The sequence below is a fragment of the Astatotilapia calliptera genome, chromosome 9 (genome assembly GCF_900246225.1).
Source record: "Astatotilapia calliptera chromosome 9, fAstCal1.2, whole genome shotgun sequence".
Taxonomy (NCBI): domain Eukaryota; kingdom Metazoa; phylum Chordata; class Actinopteri; order Cichliformes; family Cichlidae; genus Astatotilapia; species Astatotilapia calliptera.
This window is the reverse complement of record NC_039310.1, coordinates 28,612,993-28,634,590: the sequence shown is the minus strand read 5'-3', so window position 1 is coordinate 28,634,590 and position 21,598 is coordinate 28,612,993. Positions and strand designations below refer to the sequence as shown.

Below are 21,598 nucleotides of genomic sequence, written 5' to 3'. Positions count from 1 at the left end.
GTTTAGAAGCAGAGCGACACAGATGGATCCAGTTCTCAACCCTGTCATCACCGTGGTGGTGGGAAAGACTTTCGTTGTGACCTTTGTGGAAAAACTTTCAGTCGACAAGACACCCTAAAAAGACATCAACGTAAACACACTGGAGACAACCTGAAAAACTGCAAAGAATGTGGGAGAAGCTTCCCCACAATAGCTGACTTAAAGCGACATGAACTGATTCACATTGGGGTTAAAAAGCACCTCTGTGATCAGTGTGGGTCATCTTTCATCTCTGCATTGGAGCTTAAAACACACAAACGAGTCCACACAGGAGAGAAACCATATAAGTGCAGACACTGTGACAAAAGCTTCTCACATCCAGGTAGTCGTAACAATCATGAACATACACACATGGAAGGAAACTACAGCTGTGACCAGTGTGACAAGAGCTTCAGGAATCTCAGTTCATACTCCAAACACAAACGATCCCACGTTACTAATAAACTGTTTCACTGTTACCAATGTGCCAAAACATTCACCTCATTGTCTGCTCTGTGCAAACATCAGCGTGATCACACAGGGCTGAAATCGCTCCCATCACAGTGAATCTGAAGAGACCGAAAGATCCTCTACTGGTTTCAGTGTCAGACTTAAAACCCTTGAGATCAGGCTCCACAGAGTTCAGATGTAATCTCCTGTAAAGATCTGATGAAAATGTTCCACTAGCTGGATGGATGGATTTAATATTTCTTTTTCTGAAGGTTGCTCTCTTCCTGTTTCTGCCAGTGCTGACTGCACAGATGTAATATAGATCCATGTCACTGTTTGGAAGTATCAGAGAACTGCTGATGCTGTAAAGCTGCTGGTCAATCTGATGGGCTGTTGTGTTGCTGTTGGTGATGCTGGATGAAGGGCTGGTGGACCAGGTGAGCTCAGGTTGAGGGTAGATCCCGTCTTAGCTGCAGGTGATCCTTTGTCCTACTTGTTGGAGATTAACTTTACGGACTGGAGCTGGAAAAATATATATTTCTAAAGAAGTCAGAAAGAGATTTTGTTGTCACAATTTTCTTTTTCTGTTTATTTCATGTTAACATGATTTAATTTATTGAAAAACATGTAAACACGGTGAATGGCCTGCTGAGGATTGGGGCAAAGTCATATTCTCAGATGAAGCATCTTTCCGATTGTTTTGGGGCATCTGGGAAAAAGGCTTGAGCGGAGAAGAAAAGGTGAGCGCTACCATCAGTCCTGCGTCATGCCAACAGTAAAGCGAGTGGGCTCACTCATAATTTTGCCCCCAAACACAGCCATGAATAAAGAATGGTACCAAAACACCCTGCAACAGAGAGCTACAGATTAAAAATGCCCAAGGCGAAGCACTCAAAGGTCTGGCTGTACTTCACAGCATCTGATGAAGCACCTGGTGATGCATAGCGTTTTTGTAAAAGCTAGAAAAAGCACCGTATTTGATAGCTTGCTACAAGACCTCACACCGAGCACATCTACTGCAGATGTGGTGCCTGTTATCGGACCCGGAGTTAGTAATATCCCCCAAGAACCCGAAGAGTGGAGTCCTGGCCTCTAGCCCTGCCAGTGTAGCCCCGGTTCCAACCAAAGGAGGTATGTTGTATCAACAGAAAAGGCTAACTTGGTTATCATTTTGCAGAAAAAGACTGCTAAAAATAAAAACACAAGAGGTTTTTGTATAAAGTTTGTGTTTTCCATTCTTTAACCTCCGGTTCGAGCACCGGCACGGTTTCAAAATATCCAGTTTGACACCGGTATCGGATAAAACTTAAAGGATTCCCATCCCTATTTGTTACCATGTTTCCATTGTGTAGTGTAGTCGATAGGTTAGTTTTCTTTGTCAGAACAATGAGGCCACTGCAACTGTATGACATATATACCTGTATACACTTGACTTATACTGACATGTATAAACTATACATACACTGGAGTGGTTACATAATGGAATCACTGTGATAAGCATCTAACCTACATGTTTAAAATCACAAGACCCGCATATTTAGGTCAAATATTATCTACAATTATATTAATGAAGTTTTTGCAACCTGGGATTGTTTTTTTCTCGCCTCAGCTGCCAGAAGGCAAGAAAAACTGTATTTTCTTCCTGTTGATATAATTCTGTGTATTAAACTCTGTTCCAAGAATTTTAATCTTTTCCAGAGGATCTTTTTGAGTGCCTTGATTTTGCTGAATCTAAAACAGCTCGATCTCCACATCGTTGGCGGAATAAGTGCGACCTGTGGGAGGTACCTATTGAAATAGGGTGGAGCCGTAGGCACATTCAGTTAACAAGGGTTCCATGTTAAATCAAAATAGAATCAAACACGTAACAGTAGCACCTAAAACAATTTAAAAACTTGATTTTATTAAGTCCTGGATCCGTTGACACAGCGCTCTGTTTTCTTTTGTTTATAGTTTGTCCTTTTGGCATTAGATCCTAGGTTCCTTAGCTGTAGTTACTGGTCATTGTTTAGTAGGTCTCCTTTGTGTCATCTTCCCCTGTATTAAAGTTCACCATGTTGTTGATTGTGTCTAATCTGTCATGTTTCTGGTCTGCCTGGTTAATGTCAAGTTCGTGTCATGCCTGCATCTTTTCATGTTTTCCTGCTGGTTTGCAAACCAGCTCCTTCGTCCAGTGTCTGCTTTTGGGTCTGCTCTAACAAACACACCGGTGCTCCCCGCCGTGAAATACGGTTAAAACTGTATGATTGTAAGCAGTGTTGGTCAAGTTACTTGAAAAAAGTAATCAGTAACTAATTACTGATTACTTCCCCCCAAAAAGTAATCCCGTTACTTTACTGATTACTTATATTCAAAAGCTATTAATTATTTAGTTACTTTTAAAAAACACAATTTACAATCTGAAGAGGTGATAAAGCGATAGATCTTTCAGCCTAAATCTACTTTTTCTACATAATCCATCATACAAAATGTAATGAAATGGAAACGTTTATTTTTTAAACTTGTTTTATTAGTTTTAATCTTTTAACTTTATGCATCAAGCAAAAATTTAATTATATGCAACATTCTCTGACTGGAAGAAATTAGTTTAACATTTAAACCTATTTTCTGCACATTCCAGCACATAAAATAAAATATTTTTTGTGTTTTCACTCACTCTTTCAAATAGATGCAAGTAAAACGAAAGCCAATACACACTTTACCCCAACTGGGAAACACAAAATAAAAAGGAAAATCTTTAGTGTCGTCTCCACTAAAACTCGCTGCGTTGAATGCAAAAACTGCAAGAAAATTTTTTGTTTCTGCGCAGCGCCTTGAATGTCTGCAACAATGTAAAAAGTAAATCACTCTAAAATACAATCAATACATGCGTTGCTGCCTCCTTATACAGTGGAATAAAACATATAAACAAAACAACATTGGCAGCCGCAGCCGTCACAAAAATCTTCAGCTCTTCACTGTTGACTTAAACCAGCCTATAACAAATAAAAATAAACACGTGTGTATCGGACCTCGGCCCTGCAGCCAGAAATCCATCCAGGCAAAGCAGCAGCTTGGCAATCTATAAATGAAAACAGGACATCCCCTACACTGAACAACTGACCGCAGCAGGAATATTCCTCCCATATGGCTTCATATGTATTGTTCAGTTACCTGTTTACAAGTTGGCGACACCCCTTAAGAAATATCAGCAAACAGTGGCCTTGTCCACCACACGTTTCTTCACAGGAACAAAACAAACAAACCTCCACCAAATTAACAAAATGTAAGTGGATCACTTTCAGTGACCAACCACTCCAGTAGATAGTTTGCTGAAATTTTGTTGTCACAACTCCTTTCTGTTTATTTCATGTAAACATGATTTATTTTACAGAAATCCTGTAATTCTTGAATCTTATGGAACGCCAGGACTGCCATAACGAATTAATTAAATACACCCTTAAATAATTAATTAAATGTGGCAATAATTAATTACATAAATATTTATGACACATGTAATTAATTAATTATTGAAAATGTTCTGTTATCACTAAAAGTTGTAAAGTGTATCACTAAAATATCATTCTCAGTCAGTTGTTATTTGTTATGTGTTTACAACATCCTCTGTGGTTGCTCCAAGTAATGCACTTTAGAAACGCCTTTATTGAACAGGAAGTCCGCTCAGTCGAGCAAAGCAAGTGAGCAATAGTGATGGTAAATTTGATTCTTTTTACTGAATCGAGTTTTAATGAGTCACTCACCAAAGTGAATCGGGTCTTTTGAGGCATTTGATTCACTAAGTCAGTTGACCATAGAGACCACAGGAGAAAACAGTGCAAGGGAAAACAATAAGGCAGCTCACCCCTTCTGTTCCAGTGCTATTTACAATGAAAACTAATGTACACACTATATACAGAACTCAGAAAGTCGCAAAAGTCACAGGCACAAAGTCATGGGTTTTGGAAGCCAGGGTCAGGTCTGTTTTTATATATATATATATATATATATATATATATAACCTTGAAGGGATTACTTTTTAGATACTGACTCATGTTTAATGCAACATCACAAAGTTATTGCTTGTCATGAAGTGAAAACCAGCTCTCCCTCCAGGACTATTTGACAGAAAAGAAGGTGGGAACAAATCCAGTACATTACAGACCTCTCTGGAAACTGGATTTGAGAATATTTACCACTGCTACAAGAATGACAGAAATGGATAAAAAGTTGTTTTGTGCCTGGAGATGTTGTAATGGTTAGATCCCAATGTAAAAACCTCGAAGGTCTTGGGTATTCTGAAAAATCATAACAACCTTTGCAGATAAGAAAGGTCTGGTACGTGTAGTTCGTCTTCACACAAAAACAAACGTGATTGAAAAACCTGTAACGAAAATTACTTTTGTTATGTGAAGCTACAAACTGATGAACTAGATTACTGGTAGAAGGATGTATGAATGAAACATGGTCTGCACTCTTATGCATATTGTATGAATGTATCATGACTTATTATGGCTCCTTTAAGTTAAAAACCACTCCTGCATGTTTTAGTAATAAAATCTTTGATCAGTTTCATAAATTGTAACACTGCTCATTTTAAGTGTTTTTCATTTAGTGCAACAGCTGGATATTAACCTCATAATCAACATAAGCAGCAAACATAATATAGCCATGAGATGTATTTTGTATATTGTGCAGGAAAAGCTGCTCTGTACCGTAAACGCTGAGCATCAAAGTCTGTGTCCAGCCAGAGACGTCTACCTCAGATAAAACTGACATATTAGATATCAAATAACTGAAATGGCTGAAACTTTAATCCCAATGTAAAACAGAAGAAAGTTCCTCCATCTCTTTAACTGTGTTTTGTTCTGTACTTTGTCATAAATTTGTGAGTGTGAACAAGAGTCTGATACATGAAAACACCCATTCAAAGGCATTGTGTAGTGCAGATTAGGCTGTGTTAGTCAGATGACTTCAAAACACAAATCTAAAGCAGGTTTTCCATCTATCAGGAACAACGTGAGCGTTCAAAGCTGTCATAGAAAATGTTTTTAGTTTAAGGTCAAAAATATATATGAAAAAAATCTAAAGTAAACCATACTCATTAAACACAACATATTATTACTGCTTTGAGAATTACATGGAAAAAACAATAACAGATGAAATACTAATTCAAGAGTAAAGTAAAAATGTCAATATAAAGTTGATGTTTCATGTAAAACTAGATAGTACAGAATTAGTAAAAGTGCACGTTAAAGTGAGATTTTGTTCATGTTTATCTTGTTTTGTTCACACATACTTGACTCGACTCGACTTTTGTAATTCCTTTATGATCACGTCGTTCTAAAAAGCTTCCAGTTAATCCAAAATGCTGGAGTTAGAGTCCTGACAGCAGACAAATCATCTTTCTACCTTGTTAGCTTCTCTTCACTGGCTCCATGTTAAATCTAGAATTGAATATAAAGTCCTGAATAATCAGGCCCCATCATTTCTTAAAGACCTTATACTGTAGTACCGTATGATTGCAACAGAGCACGTCGCTCTCAGACTGCAGTCGTACTTTTGGTTATTAGTTTTGAAAACTAGAATGAGAGCAGAGCTTTCAGATATCAGACCTCTCTCCTGTTGAACCAGCTTCCAGTTTGGATTTGGGAAACAGACTCTTCTCTCTGCTTTTTCTTCCCACCTTCACAAAGTGTTTGCTCATAGGGGGTCGTCTGCTTGTTGAGGTTTTTATCTAATACTGGTTTAAAGTTTGTCCAGGCCTTTAATGTTCATGTTTGTTCTTCTTATTCTGCTTAGCAGTAGAAAATCTACATAAATAAAGCTTCTATGCCATAAAAAGAAAAAAAATGCTTCCTTGAAAAGACTAAATTTACAGGTTAATATTGAATATTACATAAAATAAACTGTGTATGGAGTGTTTTTGAATGGGAGAGATGTAGAAATAGTCACAGTCAGTGAGGCAGAATCTGTGGAAAGGTGAATTTAACAAAAACAAAGAAAGTGAGCCTTTATTATTGGCTGGACACGACGCTACAAAATAAGAAGCAAACAGGGAACTGAAGGAAAACCTAAACTGGAAACAGCTAAACAGAGGATCAAGTGAAACATGGAGAACATAGCAAAAACCTGACAACCAGGAACAAGGAGCATGAGACAAACACAAAGGAGGAAATGCAGAGTGAAACACCGAGATGACAAACACACAATCCGACATGGAGTAGAAGCAAACACACAGCAAATATACACAAAGAAATGAGAGGATGGAGAACAGGTGGGAACACAGCTTTAATTAAATAGATGTGACGAGGCGGGGAGCAGAGCTGAAGACATGACACAAGACACAGACTGTCAAAGTAAAACAGGAAATACAAGACAGACACAGAGACGCAGTCTCAACACTGAGAAATGGTAACATGAGAATAGGTGAGGTGAGCCGCAGGAAGAGAACAGAAACCAGGAACAATCAGAGGTGGGTCGAGTATCCAAAAATTGTACTCAAGTAAGAGTAGCATTACTTTAAAATATTATTACTGAAGTAAAAGTGAAAAGTAGTCGTCAACAAAGTTACTCAAGTAAGAGTAAAAAAGTACTTGGCGAAAAGACTACTCAAGTAGTGAGTAACTGTTTGAAATGTCCAATTTATTTTTTAAATAAATGTTATCAGACAAACAAAAATAAATAAATATACAAATTTTACCATTTTCAAAAGGAATATATGTAAAAACATCAACAAAATAAGGCACAACAATTCTAATTTCCAGATTTTCACAACATTTTTCAAACAAGCTTTTTTCACCAGTACCTACAGTAAATAATATAAATATATAAACAGTGCAAACAATTTCCAGTGACAAGATATGCTGTAAACTTTATATTAATTTTGCTCCAAATGCCACAGCAGCCTCAGAGAAAACAGAACGAGGCATCTTGAACATATGTACATACAAGCCAGCTCAGTTTACCATAAATTGTATGGGTGTGCATCTATTTCTGCATATTTAGCAAACATGTGCCATTTCTTCACTCAGTGAGGTGATGGTTAAGCTTCAGCAGCAGTTTGCTCTCAAGGTTCTTTCTGTGAAGTTGTGACTGTTTAGCAGTGAACAGGAGTCCTGCATGACTGAGAAGTCCTTCACAAGCTCCAGATGCAGGAAGAGCTATGTTGACTTTGATTGACAGCTTCTTGATGTGAGGAACGCCATGCAATAGATCCACGCCTCCAGTGAATGGACATGAAAGGTACCGTTCCAGCCCTGCTTCTGGCTTTCCTGACCCCATGGATCCATCATCTTCGTCGAATAGGCTGCTGTTTGTGCTGGCCTCATCCAGCTCTGTGTCTAGGTGATGTCTGATGAAGTGGAGACCTGTGGAAAGATGTATGGTTTTCAAAAGAATTAGGTCTGGTCATTATATTGCTGTATACACTGCAAAGCTGCAGATGTTTGTTTGGAGCTAGCCTCCAAAAGCTGGCCATACACTGTGAGACTTTTGGCCCATTTTGAGCCGATTTGTCAGTTGCGCAACCGTTTTGGGGATCGGCACGTGTTTTGCCTTAATCGTGTGTGCATCGTGTCGTATACATGGGGTAATGAAAAGCAGTTAACACCTCACGACCAGCTCCCAATCATCAATCGTATGGTCACATGATAATCAAACCTGTTTGAAATCCTGTCGCCCCTCAACGCAGCCTCTCACACTGCGCATGCACAAACACAGAAATGACAGAGAAAAGGTGGAGCAGCACGGCAGTGCAGCGTGTGATCTGGACACAAGAGATGGAGGCACAACTTGTAGGATGAGGCAAGCTCATCTGAGTACGTAAGCGTAGAGCTGCCACCCAGGCAAAAGAAAAATAGAGCTATATCATGTTATAATGTGAAAATTTTATTGTTCTAACAATATACTTTTCATGTTCGTACAATATAATATTTATATTGTACGAACATGATAATAATGTATATTGTAATAACTTTTTACTTTCTACTTTTTAATAAATGGTAAATGGCCTGCATTTGTATAGCGCTTTTCTAGTCCCTAAGGACCCCAAAGCGCTTCACACTACATTCAGTCATTCACCCATTCACACACACATTCACACACTGGCGATGGCAAGCTACATTGTTGGGGCGATCGTGGCTCAAGAGTTAGGAGTTCGCCTTGTAATCGGAAGGTTGCCGGTTCGAGCCCCGGCTTGGACAGTCTCGGTCGTTGTGTCCTTGGGCAAGACACTTCACCCGTTGCCTACTGGTGGTGGTCAGAGGGCCCGGTGGCGCCAGTGTCCGGCAGCCTCGCCTCTGTCAGTGCGCCCCAGGGTGGCTGTGGCTACAATGTAGCTTGCCATCACCAGTGTGTGAATGTGTGTGTGAATGGGTGGATGACTGGATATGTAAAGCGCTTTGGGGTCCTTAGGGACTAGAAAAGCGCTATATAAATACAGGCCATTTACCATTTACCATTGTAGCCACAGCTGCCCTGGGGCGCACTGACAGAGGCGAGGCTGCCGGACACTGGCGCCACCGGGCCCTCTGACCACCACCAGAGAATAGGAGGATTGGGAGGATTTGAGGGTCACACTCCACACCAGTTTATGGCGGTAAAGCACCATTATGTTGTTTGACAACTGCCAATAAACATTAAAGGAGAAGAAGAAGGGGCGGAGCAAAGTAAGAACGTTCCACGAGAGGAGGCGTTTGCACAGAGAGCTGCTTTTTTATTCAAAGAGAATAAAGTAGTACCACCGTTTGGATCGATATCTGCATCGATCTGCCCACCCTTGTCTCCTGGATCGTAGCTGAGATCAGCGTGAACCACGTGGGTCTCTGCTCCCTGATCTGTTTCCTGTGTTTGGAAAGAGTTCCAGCTTCATCGCGGAGTTTCTCTCGGTTTGTGGGCTCATCTAAAGGTAAGCACCGAGCTAACTTTACTGTGAGTTCAGTTCATGTTGAGTTTAGCTCCTGAATGAGGTCTTCTGCTGCTCTCCTCGGTGTCTGTTCACAGTTTATTGTGAACACGTTGAGAGAAGCGTGAGAGAGTGTTTGGAGAAAAACACCAACTAATCATTAGCTCAACATGCTGGGAGAAGTTGAGTGTTTGCTGTGATGCACAGGAAGATGTTAACAAAAACTAATGAAACAGAGATGAAAGTAAACAGTGTTCATATTTGAAAGCACAGAGAATAAAATATATTGTGGTGGTTAATGTGCAGCTCTTGGTGATTTGGGAGAACCATGTTTTTAATCATGTTGTGGATTCAATGTTGGGTTTTATTTCATTTTGTCTACAGAAGTTTTTCCCACCTGTGATCGTTCAGATTGATTTGTTGGTTTGACTTGAATCATGTGAAGGTTTAAAGCTGCACTTCCCCCAAAAAGAATAAAGTATAATCATGAAGAATGTAATAATGTCTTCCTGTGTCAAACACAGCTGCAGTCAAAGCAGGAAGGAAAGCACTGAAACCACTGATCAATGACCACGAGTACTGTGGGAAATATAAATGTTGTAATTTTAAATAAAACAACATTAATCAAGAGGTTATAGAAGGTTTAAACTGGAAGACATTTAAAGTAGTGTTTTGCTTGTAACTGCATACATGCCTGTGCAGATTAGAACAGGATGGACTCAGGATGTGTCATATACGATCATGGGGCCTCACAACGAGAAACAGGAAACAGATGGAGGTGAGAGAGTGCTGAAACCGTTAGTGAGGAACAAACACCAATACTATAAAAGGAGTTGCAGACAACTGTAACTCACTGGCGCATGTTATGTTATCTGCTTACGCATGAAGGGGCGTGAACCCTGACATGTAAAACTGTGTATCGAAGTGCTTCCTCTTTGAGATCTACTGGACTACGCTGAGGGTGGTGTCGTGTACATCTCCCACATATGTGCTTAATAAATAATTGTTGTTGACTGGACAAGATCTGAGTAATGTTTTTTTGTTCTCAGCCCAACATCAAAGAATCAGGACAGTACCGTTCAGAGAGTTGGGGAATGGCTGCACAGAATCAAACTTTTAGGAGTGGTGGAGGTGGTGGGACTGGGGGGCTGAAGGAGTTGAAAGTGTGGGGTGGGGGAGTAACAGGTCTGTCCCTGTTTGTGGAAACCACAGGAGGAGCTGTTCAGGCTGTTGCTGGGTGTGAATTGTTGATGGAGTCTTTAAACTTGTAGTTGCTGTTTTCCAGACTGAAGCAGAGTCGTTAGCTGAAAACTGGTTTTAGAGGTTCATTCAGGACACCTTCTCAGGCTCTTACAGCCTTACCTGTATCATAACAAAGTGTATAAACCCCAATCCACCTTTAACATGGTCCTTCTCCCAAACCTTCAAATAGGACTTTCTGGCCCTGTCATAGTAAAGGGCTGCTTAGAATATTAGAGCCAATGTCACAAAGTTCCTCCTGAAGTATAAGTGAGTGAGAGAGTTTCCTCACTTTGCAGCACAACACGTCTCACAAGATTTCTACAAGCAATCAGAGTGAAATTTGTACTTTGTGTTGTCAGATGAACATATGAGACACTTTGACTCTTCAGTGCAGTGTGGAGCCTAACAAAGATCTGTTTTGTGTCCCAGCTGATCAGCAGGAGGAGAAGAGTCTGACGGAGCAGCAGAGGAACATTTTCAGCCATCTGGACTCAGCTGAGTCACTACAGAGGAAACAATGAGCTCAACACAGGAGGTGAGGAAAATATCACAGTTTCACCAAATAATCAGTCACGTCTAAAACTCTCATCCTCCCAACCTGTTATATCACTGTGTTGCATATTATTATATATTATGTTGTTTTTTAGAGACCACAGCACATGTTAAAATAAGGAAGGTTTATTCATAAAAAATATTTATTAATCAAACAGACAAAACATTTTTTTCAACATCCCCAAAAATACACATTCAAAGCACCACAACAGCAGCCCGATATCAGACAGAAGCTGTCAGCTGAGCTCTGTAGAGTGGGCAATTATAATGAAGCTCTTCAGTTTGATTTGTAGATTCAAGCTGCTCTTCATATGTTTGGCCAGCAGATGTCACCAAAGAGGACTGTGTTGAAAAGCTTTGAGTAATGAACCTTTTTCAATACAAGCTTCAGTGTTTCAGAAAGCTTCATTTGGCCATCACTGATATAAATAATATTATAGAAATGATCAGAGGAGGCAAAAGTACATTTACTCTATACTTAAGTAGAAGTACAGATATTAGTGTTAAAAAATACTTCAGTAAAAGTATTCATTCACCTTCTTTCCTTAAGTAACAGTGAAAAAGTACAGGCTCTGAAATGTAATCAGAGTAAAAAAGTAAAAGTAGCTCCTTGAAGAACTTTTTAACCACATGTTTTTATCCAAAGTTAACTGAACCTTGTGCTTTATTAATGTAATAATAAAATAATATTAGTAAATGAAGTACAAACTATTTATTTCTAATAAAGGTTCTCTGTTTGAATCAGTTAAGTAGAAAATGAAGGAAAATAAAACATATGTGTATTTTCTGTTGCCTACATTGTAGAGGGTGACTTTGCCTCTAAACAGGAACATGAGCAGGGAAGAGGTTAAAGTGGGATTGAGCAGGTGGGAACCCTAAAATCAGCTGTAGTGGCTCAGCGTGGGGAAAAGAATCACAGCTCACAATAATTTCTGTTGAGAGCTCCAGTAGATTTTCTTAAAGTACAGGCTGTGATCAGCTGACCTGCTGCTCTCTGTGGATGTACTAGGGCTGCACGATTTTGCATAAAATGAGAATCACGATTTTTTTGACTTAGAATTGAGATCACGATTCTCTCACGATTTTCTTTTCCAGTATAAATATTTCTTGCACTTATTAACTGCACATCAACTTCGTAACAGTTGAGACTGAACATAAAAACAATAAATAAACATAAAAACAACAAATGTTTCGCGTTTTGTTGTTGCCGCAAAATGTTGTACTGCTTGAAATTCTGTCTCCACCGTTGCTCGACGCTACGTGTATAGAGCAGGTAGTGCAACAATAGAAAAATGGTTGCGGGACGGCACCGTGTAGCGTTTGTCTAGGGTGTTGCCGCAGGTTGCCGACCCCTGGTCTAGGGTGTTGATCATTTTCCTAAATCCCTCGTTTTGCACAGTGTTGATGGGAGCCATATCTTTGGTCAGGTGATAAGTGATAGCCTCCGTAATTTCTTTGTGCCTGCGGGAGTTCGACGGGTATAGGGAAGCGCTGTATAAGGTTCCCGTTATTGATGTTTGGGTGGTTGACCGGGACGGATTTTCTCCTGTCACTTTCTTGGCCTTTACAGCTTCATCTCTCACATGCTCTCCGTTGTTTTTTCCCCTGCCAATTTTATCAGCAAGCTGGCTTCTGTATCACGTGGTATAAGGCTCCGCCCATGTCATTTGTTGAGCAGGAAGAGTGAGCGCTTGTTTTCATGTCCCGGATCAAAATGCGGTACAATCGTCATCTTTTTTTTTTTTTTTTAAATTGTTGTCATTTGTAAATGAGATCGCACATAAGTATGAATTGAGATCGCGATTTTCTAACGATTAATTGTGCAGCCCTAACATCTCACTTTAACTCCTGACTATGACTCACAGTTTTGCCTCTTTCATCTCTTTTTATGTTTCATACCCTGGTGATTAGTACACGATCAGGATTGTGTTTCATGTGTTACTTTTCAGGCTCAAATCAGTTTGATGCCCTTAGTGATGAAATAACTCCCTTCAAATTCCTCAAACCGAAAGTAAAAAGTCTGTTTTGAAAATATAATGAGTAGAAAGTCCTTTTTTTAAATGTGGGGAGTAAAAGTAAGGAAAATAAGGAAAAAATGATTTTAGAGTGTTTGAACAGTCATAAATTATTTTTAACAGCAGGTTGGATGTAATGTGTTAGAACTACCAGCAGGTGGGGATAAGAGACCTTTAAGGTGTTTGGTGCCACACTCCACCTTCAGGTTTAAAACTAGTGTTAATGGAGGGAGTTTGAAGGTTGAGTTTGTTCCACGACTGCATTTCACTCACTGCCTCTGTTTGTATCTCTGTCACTGCAGGACCAACATGGAGCGAGAAGTCAGCACTCTCAGGAGGCCGACAAACCTCACAGAAGAAAGGGAGAGAAAAAACACACCTGTGACGAGTGTGGGAAGGATTTTATTGGGAAAGAGTCACTAAAACATCATCAGGTCATCCACACTGGAGAGAGACCATTCAGCTGTGACTTGTGTGGAAAGTCTTTTTCCTGGAAGAGTACTCTAAAAAGACACCAACTCATCCACAGTGGAGTTAAAGCGTACAACTGTGATCAGTGTGGAAGAGCTTTTACTCACAGTTGCAACTTAAAGGCTCATCTAGTTACCCACTCTGGAATTAAGGCATACAGCTGTGACATCTGTGGGAAAACCTTCAGCCAGTTAGGGAACCGAAATAAACACCTACGCATTCACACCAGACATGTTGTGTACTGCTGTGAACAGTGTGGCAAACAGTTTATAACCAACACGCAGTTACAACGCCACATGTTTACCCACACTGAGGAGAGACCTTATAAATGTGACCTGTGTGAGAAGACTTTTAAATCTCCACATTACCTGAGACAACACCAACAGATCCACACCAGAAAGAGACTCTCGAAGCGCAGTTACTGTGAGGTATGTATTTATGTTTTTATCTTGTCATTTTAGCCTGACTGTTTGGAACAACTCTGCTCATTAAACTGTGTTAGCATGTTAGCAATTCTACTGCATGAAAAAGGCTGCATCTGAGGTGGCACAGTTAATCTGCATCAGATTGTTTTGCAGCAAGTTTCATAATCTGAAAAAAAGACATAATGTCATATGTACAGACTAGAGATGGACCGATCCGATATTATGTATCGGTATCTGTCTGATACTGACGTAAATTACTGGATCGGATATCGGAGAGAAATAAAAAATGTAATCTGATCCATTAAATATCAACAAAGCACCTCACAAAACTTGTGACATGGCGTAACTCGGCTCATAACCATAGCATGTGGCAGCAGTATGCATCACGTGATAGAGTGGTTGTGGCGCGCGGGACCTGTCTGCAGTCTGTTTGAACATTTGGAGCCTCGCTACCAATCCGGCATTTCATCTCCGAGGAAGTTTTCCCAGAGAGAAGTAAAGCAAGTGTGTAAGTTCATCTCTGAATGTTTGTAAAGCATTCCAGCGTTAAGCTTAACAACCGATATATGGAGCGACTGCCTCTTCTCTCTCCCTCCCTCTCCTGCTGCTACTTCAATCATGAAACTGATTAATGATCAGCTGATCGGCTTTTCTGTCGCGAGTCCGTCTCTCTTGTTTGTTTTTGGCCCACTTCGCACCAGAAAGAGGAAACCAGCGGCTGAACAACTACAGCACGTTTAAGCTTGATAAGCTGTTGTTAGAATTTATTTACGTTCCACACCAGGATCTTTTTCTACGTAACTGATGGCTGGTAACTGTGCAGGGGCGGATCTAGCAAAGTTTAGCCAGGGGGGCCGATAGGGCATTAACAGGGAAAAGGGGGCACAAAGACATATTTTTCTTTCTTATTCTCATTTAAAATGTCTAGCTTTTAATAAATAATTATACGAAGCTTACACCCAAAGTTTTAATCTGATGTAAAATGTATAGAAGTTCATTACTGTATATAGTAACTGTTAAGTCTAATATACCCTAGTAAGCTATAGCACTTTTTCCTTTGGGAAGATACCATCTGTGCAGTCTGCAAATCTGTTGAAGATGTTGAATCTATTTAAATGTTCTTGAAAAATAATTGATTTCCTTGCAAGTATCATGAGGTGGAGGGTGGGTGGTTCCCATTTTGTTTTTTGTTTTTTGTTTTTTTGTTTTGTTTTGTTTTGTTTTTGCTGGGAGTTGTAGAACTTTATTAGTTAGGGTGTTTAGTCTTTAAAATACCAGAATAGGGAGGATGGAGCAGGTTTAAGTTTATTAGATTGATCAATATTGCTGAACTATGAAATATTTTGGGTGCAGTGTATTTTTTTTTGTTTGTTTTTTTTACTTGAGCATGAACTTATACAAAAAGCAGCAAGATATTAAAAAAACACTTTTATTGATTTAAAACACACTATATCGAATTCATATCAGTATCAGACATAAAAAAAGTGGTATCGTGCCATCTCTAGTACAGACCCAATGTCTGATTTCCACACATGAGGACTTACATGTAAGCTTTAATCTGCAGTTGATCGAATCCCACTGAGCAGTCCTTCCCTTTAAATCTAACCTCTCTTCTTCCTCTCCTGTCCTGTGTGTCTTATCTTTCTCCATCTCTGAGTGAAGTTAGCTCTCTTTCTTTTCTCTCCCTGTGATGTACAGCAGCTGGACCTTTAGCCAGCAACACACTGTGAGACAAACTGCACACAAACAGTTTGTGTGTTTGCTGATGTTTGTTGATAGAAACGCTGCATTTGAAATTACCTGTTTGTTCAGGTGCTGTGCAAAAAAGAAAGAAGAACAACGTCTCATAGGGCTGCACGATGTTGCATAAAATGAGAATCACAATTTCTTTGCTTAGAATTGAGATCACGATTCTGTCACGATTTTCTTTTCTAATATAAATATTTATTGCACTTATTAACTGCACATCAACTTCGTAATAGTTGAGACTGAACATAAGAACAATTTAGTCTCCACCGTTGCTCGACACTACGTGTACACCGTAGGGCTGAACGATATATCGCATTTGCGATAATATCGCGACATGATCAAGTGCAATTTTCTAACCGCAAAGGCTGCGATTATACTGCGATTATATTATACAATTCATGGGCTGCATCCTCCTGAGGCCGCATTTGTAGACCGATTACATCACAGCGACGCGCCGAAGGCTGTCCAAATTACTACCATATCCCAGAATTCATAGCGCGGCCCAGCCAAACTCCAGTTTCCAGCAATGGCGGCCGCTACTAAGTTTTAAAATTACTCATACTAATCTTTCTGGGTCACAAAATAAACTTTTAACATATTTTCAGGCGAGAAAGTAGTTGTGTAAACATCAAATATCTGCTCGGTTTATCAAGATATCCCATATTTGCAAAAGTGCTTCGACGTTTTCAGAGGCGTCTGCTACCCACCAGCTCGACAGCTAGCCGGGAGCTCGAGGGTTACTGATGCGGCCGAGAACGGCACAACTCCCGGCACATCATTTTCAGATCACCGCGGAGTTTCGCTGCTCGGGTTAAACGTAATATATAAGTCACTTAGACAACCTAAAAATGTTATTGTTGGGCTTTTTTCAGTGTTTTGTTTGTTCGTGAGTAAATCGGTTTGGCTGAGATTAAAGTTATTAGATTAGATAAAATAAAACTTTATTAATCCCCCGGGTGGGTTCCTCCTTGGTTTTCACACAGCTGACTAAACGTCAAACAGAAAACTTATTAAACAGAAGTAGAGCTGGGCGATATGAGATTTTTTCATATCACGATATGTTTTTTTCATTTCAGGCGATAACGATATCTATCACGATATAAGCCAAATAACTATATTTGTAAGATTTAAATGTGCCGTTGCTCACAAGTAAAATGTGAAATAATCAGCAGCTTTTTTTTATTTAAATATTTATTTCCCATAATAAGTTCAACAGGGTAGATGTACTTAAGGAACATGAGACTTTTTCAGATAAATAAAGGCAAATATTGCAAACTACACAAAAGGCAGCCGCTAAAGCGTTTAAGTTTCAAAATAGAACAAACGAAACAGACTAAATTGTCAATTCCACTTAGAAGCAAAATATTAATTCTAAAAATAAATCTTAGTTTGTTTTACAGAAGAACAGACAAAACTGACTAACTTTTGTCAATATCAAATAAACTGAGAACTAAAAGGAAATTCTCAATCTCTGCTTGTTGTATAGCTGAGCTTTTCAAACAGTTTTAACAGTTACTTTAGTCTGACAAAAGCCGAATGACGAATTAGCGCTTCCAGTCAGAGACTGAGGCTACGTCCACACGTACACGGGTATTTTTGAAAACGGAGATTTTCCGTTTTCGTTTTAAAAAAATAATCCCGTCCACACATAAAGGCAGAAATGAAGGAAAACGCTGCTATGAACATGCCAAAGCAGCAGGTGGCGCTAGATTCCTAACCGTGCAGAAATATTGGCCAATCAGAAGTCTAGAAGCCTCGGTGGGAAAAAGTAAACAAAGCTGGGGCATAGAAGCAGAACCGAGTCGTATGTGTGGAGGGACAGTAACTGTGTATATGTAAGCATTTAAACACTGCAGAGAGTAGAATTAACAGTAACAGTATTGTAGAAATTAATTTCACCGAAACAATAACGTGGCGCACAGTGTGACGCATGCACCAGTTTATTGTATTTGCAGACTTGCTTTCGGCACAATTTACAGTGCACGCTACTCTGTTTTTTGTCAGACTTGAAATAGCCGAAATACCTTCACACTTCTATGGCTCTTCTGTTCGACAATCTCTCCGGCATTGGAACCATCATCTGTTTTCTCTTCGGTCACGCTCGGTTGATTTTTCTAGTCGGCACACTCATTTCCTCCATTACCCGCTGGCTGCTTCCCAAACAAACACACGTGCGGCTTGGCACTTGTGCGGTACGTAACAAGTCACGCGACGTGACGCTGCGGCTGTGATTGGTTCGGCTCTGCGCTACTTAATTTGGATTGGCTGACCTTTTTTTTTTTTTTTTTTTTTTTTAAGAGGACAAGAGCGGCGAGGTCTATCGCGATAGCTTAATTTCTCTATCGAGTAAAAGTTATATCGCGATACATATCGTTATCGTTCTATCGCCCAGCTCTAAACAGAAGTATGAGACAGTCGAGAATTTACACCAGTGTCTGGTTATATTTTAGATAGCAAGAAGCAGACGGCTGAGTTTATTAAACTCCACCGAGACAGCGGTGACGCTAATCAGAACTAGCCTTCTGATTAGCTAATCAGAAGGCTAGACCGTCCAATTTCACGCCTTTAAACTTTAAAGGCGTGTTTGTGTGTGTGTTTATACAATTGCTATTATGTTTGCACTTTATGTGTAATGTTACTGACTGCAGAGATCAGTAAGATGTGTGTATTTTTTATTTATTAGTTTTATTTATTTAATATTATTTTTTAATTGAATGACTGTCTAGTAGTTCACAGATGTCGAAAAACTGAGTGTGGTAAAGCCACTGATTTTTTTTATGTATATTTCTGCAATCTGCACATTGTACTGACTTTCATTTTAATGTTTACACCAGGGTTCCTTGTCAGCACTTTATGCTCAGATGTTTGTAAGCTAAAAATAAACTATTGTGTATGTTCAAATATACTGTTGTGATTGAAGAAGTTAAATAAAAATGTGAGTCATCAATTCATGCATCACCTCATGTCATCATAACAGAGGTCTGTCTTCCAGGAAAGAACAGTTTAAAATTAATGTAATATAGTATTGGCCATACTATATGATGTATTGCTTGTCTTTGTTTAATAATACAGAAGACAAAGACCTTAAAAAATAATCGCATATCGCATCGCAATCGCAATATTGGGGCAAAAAATCGCAATTAGATTATTTTCCATAATCGTTCAGCCCTAGTACACAGCAGGTAGTGCAACATTTGAAAAATAGTTGCGGGATGCCACTGTGTAGCGTTTGTCTAGGGTAGGGGTCAGCAACCTTTAACACCCAAAGAGCCATTTGGACCCGGGTTCCACGCAAAAGAAAACGATGGGGGCGCAAATACTTTTTGACATCTCAAATGAAGATAACACTGTATATATTGTTTTTACCTTTATGCTTTGTGTGAACAACTAAGGTGTGTTGCTTATGAAGTCCATGAAGTGCTACAGAGAAAATTACATTTTATTTCTGTAATTAACACATTTTGAACTCTTAAAGAAATACAACAAAAGGAAAGACACCCAGCTGAACTAAAATGATCCATGTAGCAAAGAAAAACTGCTGTGAGCCGCCACCCTTATATCGCCTTTGGGCTTTTGGAGCCTTGACCTGACTTTAAAAAAAAATAACTGGAAAAAAGCACTATGCTGCTAAAAGATGAAAAATAGATATTTGCAAAATTCTGCCTAAATATGTATTTTACCTGGTTAATGTGTGTGGCGAGGCGTGGTCTGCAGCGCTGCTGCAGGGGAGGCGGATGCACCTGAGCGGGATTCGCAATCACGCCTCGCCGCCTTAACGTCTGTGCTCTCTATGCTGTTGTGTTGGTGTGTGTCGGGCTATGAGCTGAAAAGCTACAGCCGGCTGTATACGTACAGCAACCGTGTGTGAAAAGTGGTCAATAAAGAGATGCTGAAAAGCATCTTCATACAAACATCGTCGGGTCTGCCCTGATATGTTTACAATGGGACTTCTGCTCCTGAACCTCTGCGCACAGCGTCTGCAGATCTGGGTTGTACGAAGTCAGTTTCATCTTTACACAGGACTATAAGCTGTCATCTGTGAGGCGTGAGCGGCGTTTGTTTTTAACATAGTTCATGGTGGAGAACAGCTGCTGACATAATGTGGATCCGAAGATCCATAATTGGCCTACCTGGGGTTGAAAGTCTCGATTAATTGCACGGCATTTCAGGCGGTATATCGGCTTCCGCTAGTGTGACGCTTATTTTGAGCGAAAAAAAAAAATAGAATATAATTTTATTTTTATATTTCAATATCACAATAATCTTCCAATTTAGAACTACAAGTTAAAAAAGAACTAACATAAATAAAATACACTTCAGCTAAATACTTCTAATTTATTTCCCAAACCACGCGGAGCCGCACTGTAAGGACTAAAGAGCCACATGCGGCTCCGGAGCCGCAGGTTGCCGACCCCTGGTCCAAGGTGTTGATCATTTTCCTAAATCCCTCGTTTTGCACAGTGTTGATGGGAGCCATATCTTTAGCCAGGTGATAAGTGAAAGCCTCTGTAATTTCTTTGTGCCTGCGGGAGTTCGACGGCGCTGTATAAGGTTCCCGTTATTGATGTTTGGGTGGTTGACCGGGACGGATTTTCTCCTGTCACTTTCTTGGCCTTTACAGCTTCATCTCTCACATGCTCTCCGTTGTTTTTTCCCCTGCCAATTTTATCAGCAAGCTGGCTTCTGTATCACGTGGTATAAGGCTCCGCCCATGTCATTTGTTGAGCAGGAAGAGTGAGCGCTTGTTTTCATGTCCCGGATCAAAATGCGGTACAATCGTCATCTTTTTTTTCTCCTTTTTTTTAAATCGTTGTCATTTGTAAATGAGATCGCACATAAGTATGAATTGAGATCGCGATTTTCTAACGATTGATTGTGCAGCCCTAACGTCTCACTTTAACTCCTGACTATGACTCACAGTTTTGCCTCTTTCATCTCTTTTTATGTTTCATACCCTGATGATTAGTACACGATCAGGATTGTCTTTCAATTCAATTTTATTTATATAGCGCCAAATCACAACATAAGTCGTTATGTTTCATGTGTTACTTTTCAGGCTCAAATTGGTTTGATGCCCTTAGTGATGAAATAACTCCCTTCAAATTCCTCAAATCAAAAGTAAAAAGTCTGTTTTGAAAATACAATGAGTAGAAAGTCCTTTTTTTAATGTGGGGAGTAAAAGTAAGGAAAATAAGGAAAAAATGATTTTAGAGTGTTTAAACAGTCATAAATTATTTTTAACAGCAGGTTGGATGTAATGTGTTAGAACTACCAGCAGGTGGGGATAAGAGACCTTTAAGGTGCTTGGTGCCACACTCCACCTTCAGGTTTAAAACTAGTGTTAATGGAGGGAGTTTGAAGGTTGAGTTTGTTCCACGACTGAATTTCACTCACTGCCTCTGTTTGTATCTCTGTCACTGCAGGACCAACATGGAGCGAGAAGTCAGCGCTCTCAGGAGGCCGACAAACCTCACAGAAGAAAGGGAGAGAAAAAACACACCTGTGACGAGTGTGGGATGGGTTTTACTGGGAAGGATGATCTAAAACGTCACCAGGTCATCCACACTGGAGAGAAACCGTTCAGCTGTGATTTGTGTGGAAAGTCTTTTTCCAGGAAGAGTACTCTAAAGATACACCAACTCATCCACAGTGGAGTTAAAGCATACAGCTGTGATCAGTGTGGCAAAGCTTTTACTCACAGTAGGTACTTACTGAGTCATCTAGTTACCCACTCTGGAATTAAGGCATACAGCTGTGACATCTGTGGGAAAACCTTCAGCCAGAGAGGGAACCTA

General features: G+C 39.8%; 1 protein-coding gene across 1 annotated transcript in view; it reads left to right on the top strand.

Moving 5' to 3' along the window:
- LOC113029486 (zinc finger protein 271-like) overlaps nucleotides 1-1,483 on the top strand; it is a 38,462-nt gene extending 36,979 nt beyond the window's left edge. Inside the window, exon 4 of the mRNA XM_026180374.1 lies at nucleotides 362-1,483. Coding sequence (XP_026036159.1) covers nucleotides 362-585 — 224 coding nt within the window. The 3' untranslated portion in view covers nucleotides 586-1,483. The remainder of the gene's footprint in view (nucleotides 1-361) is intronic.
- Nucleotides 1,484-21,598: the final 20,115 nt, after the last annotated feature.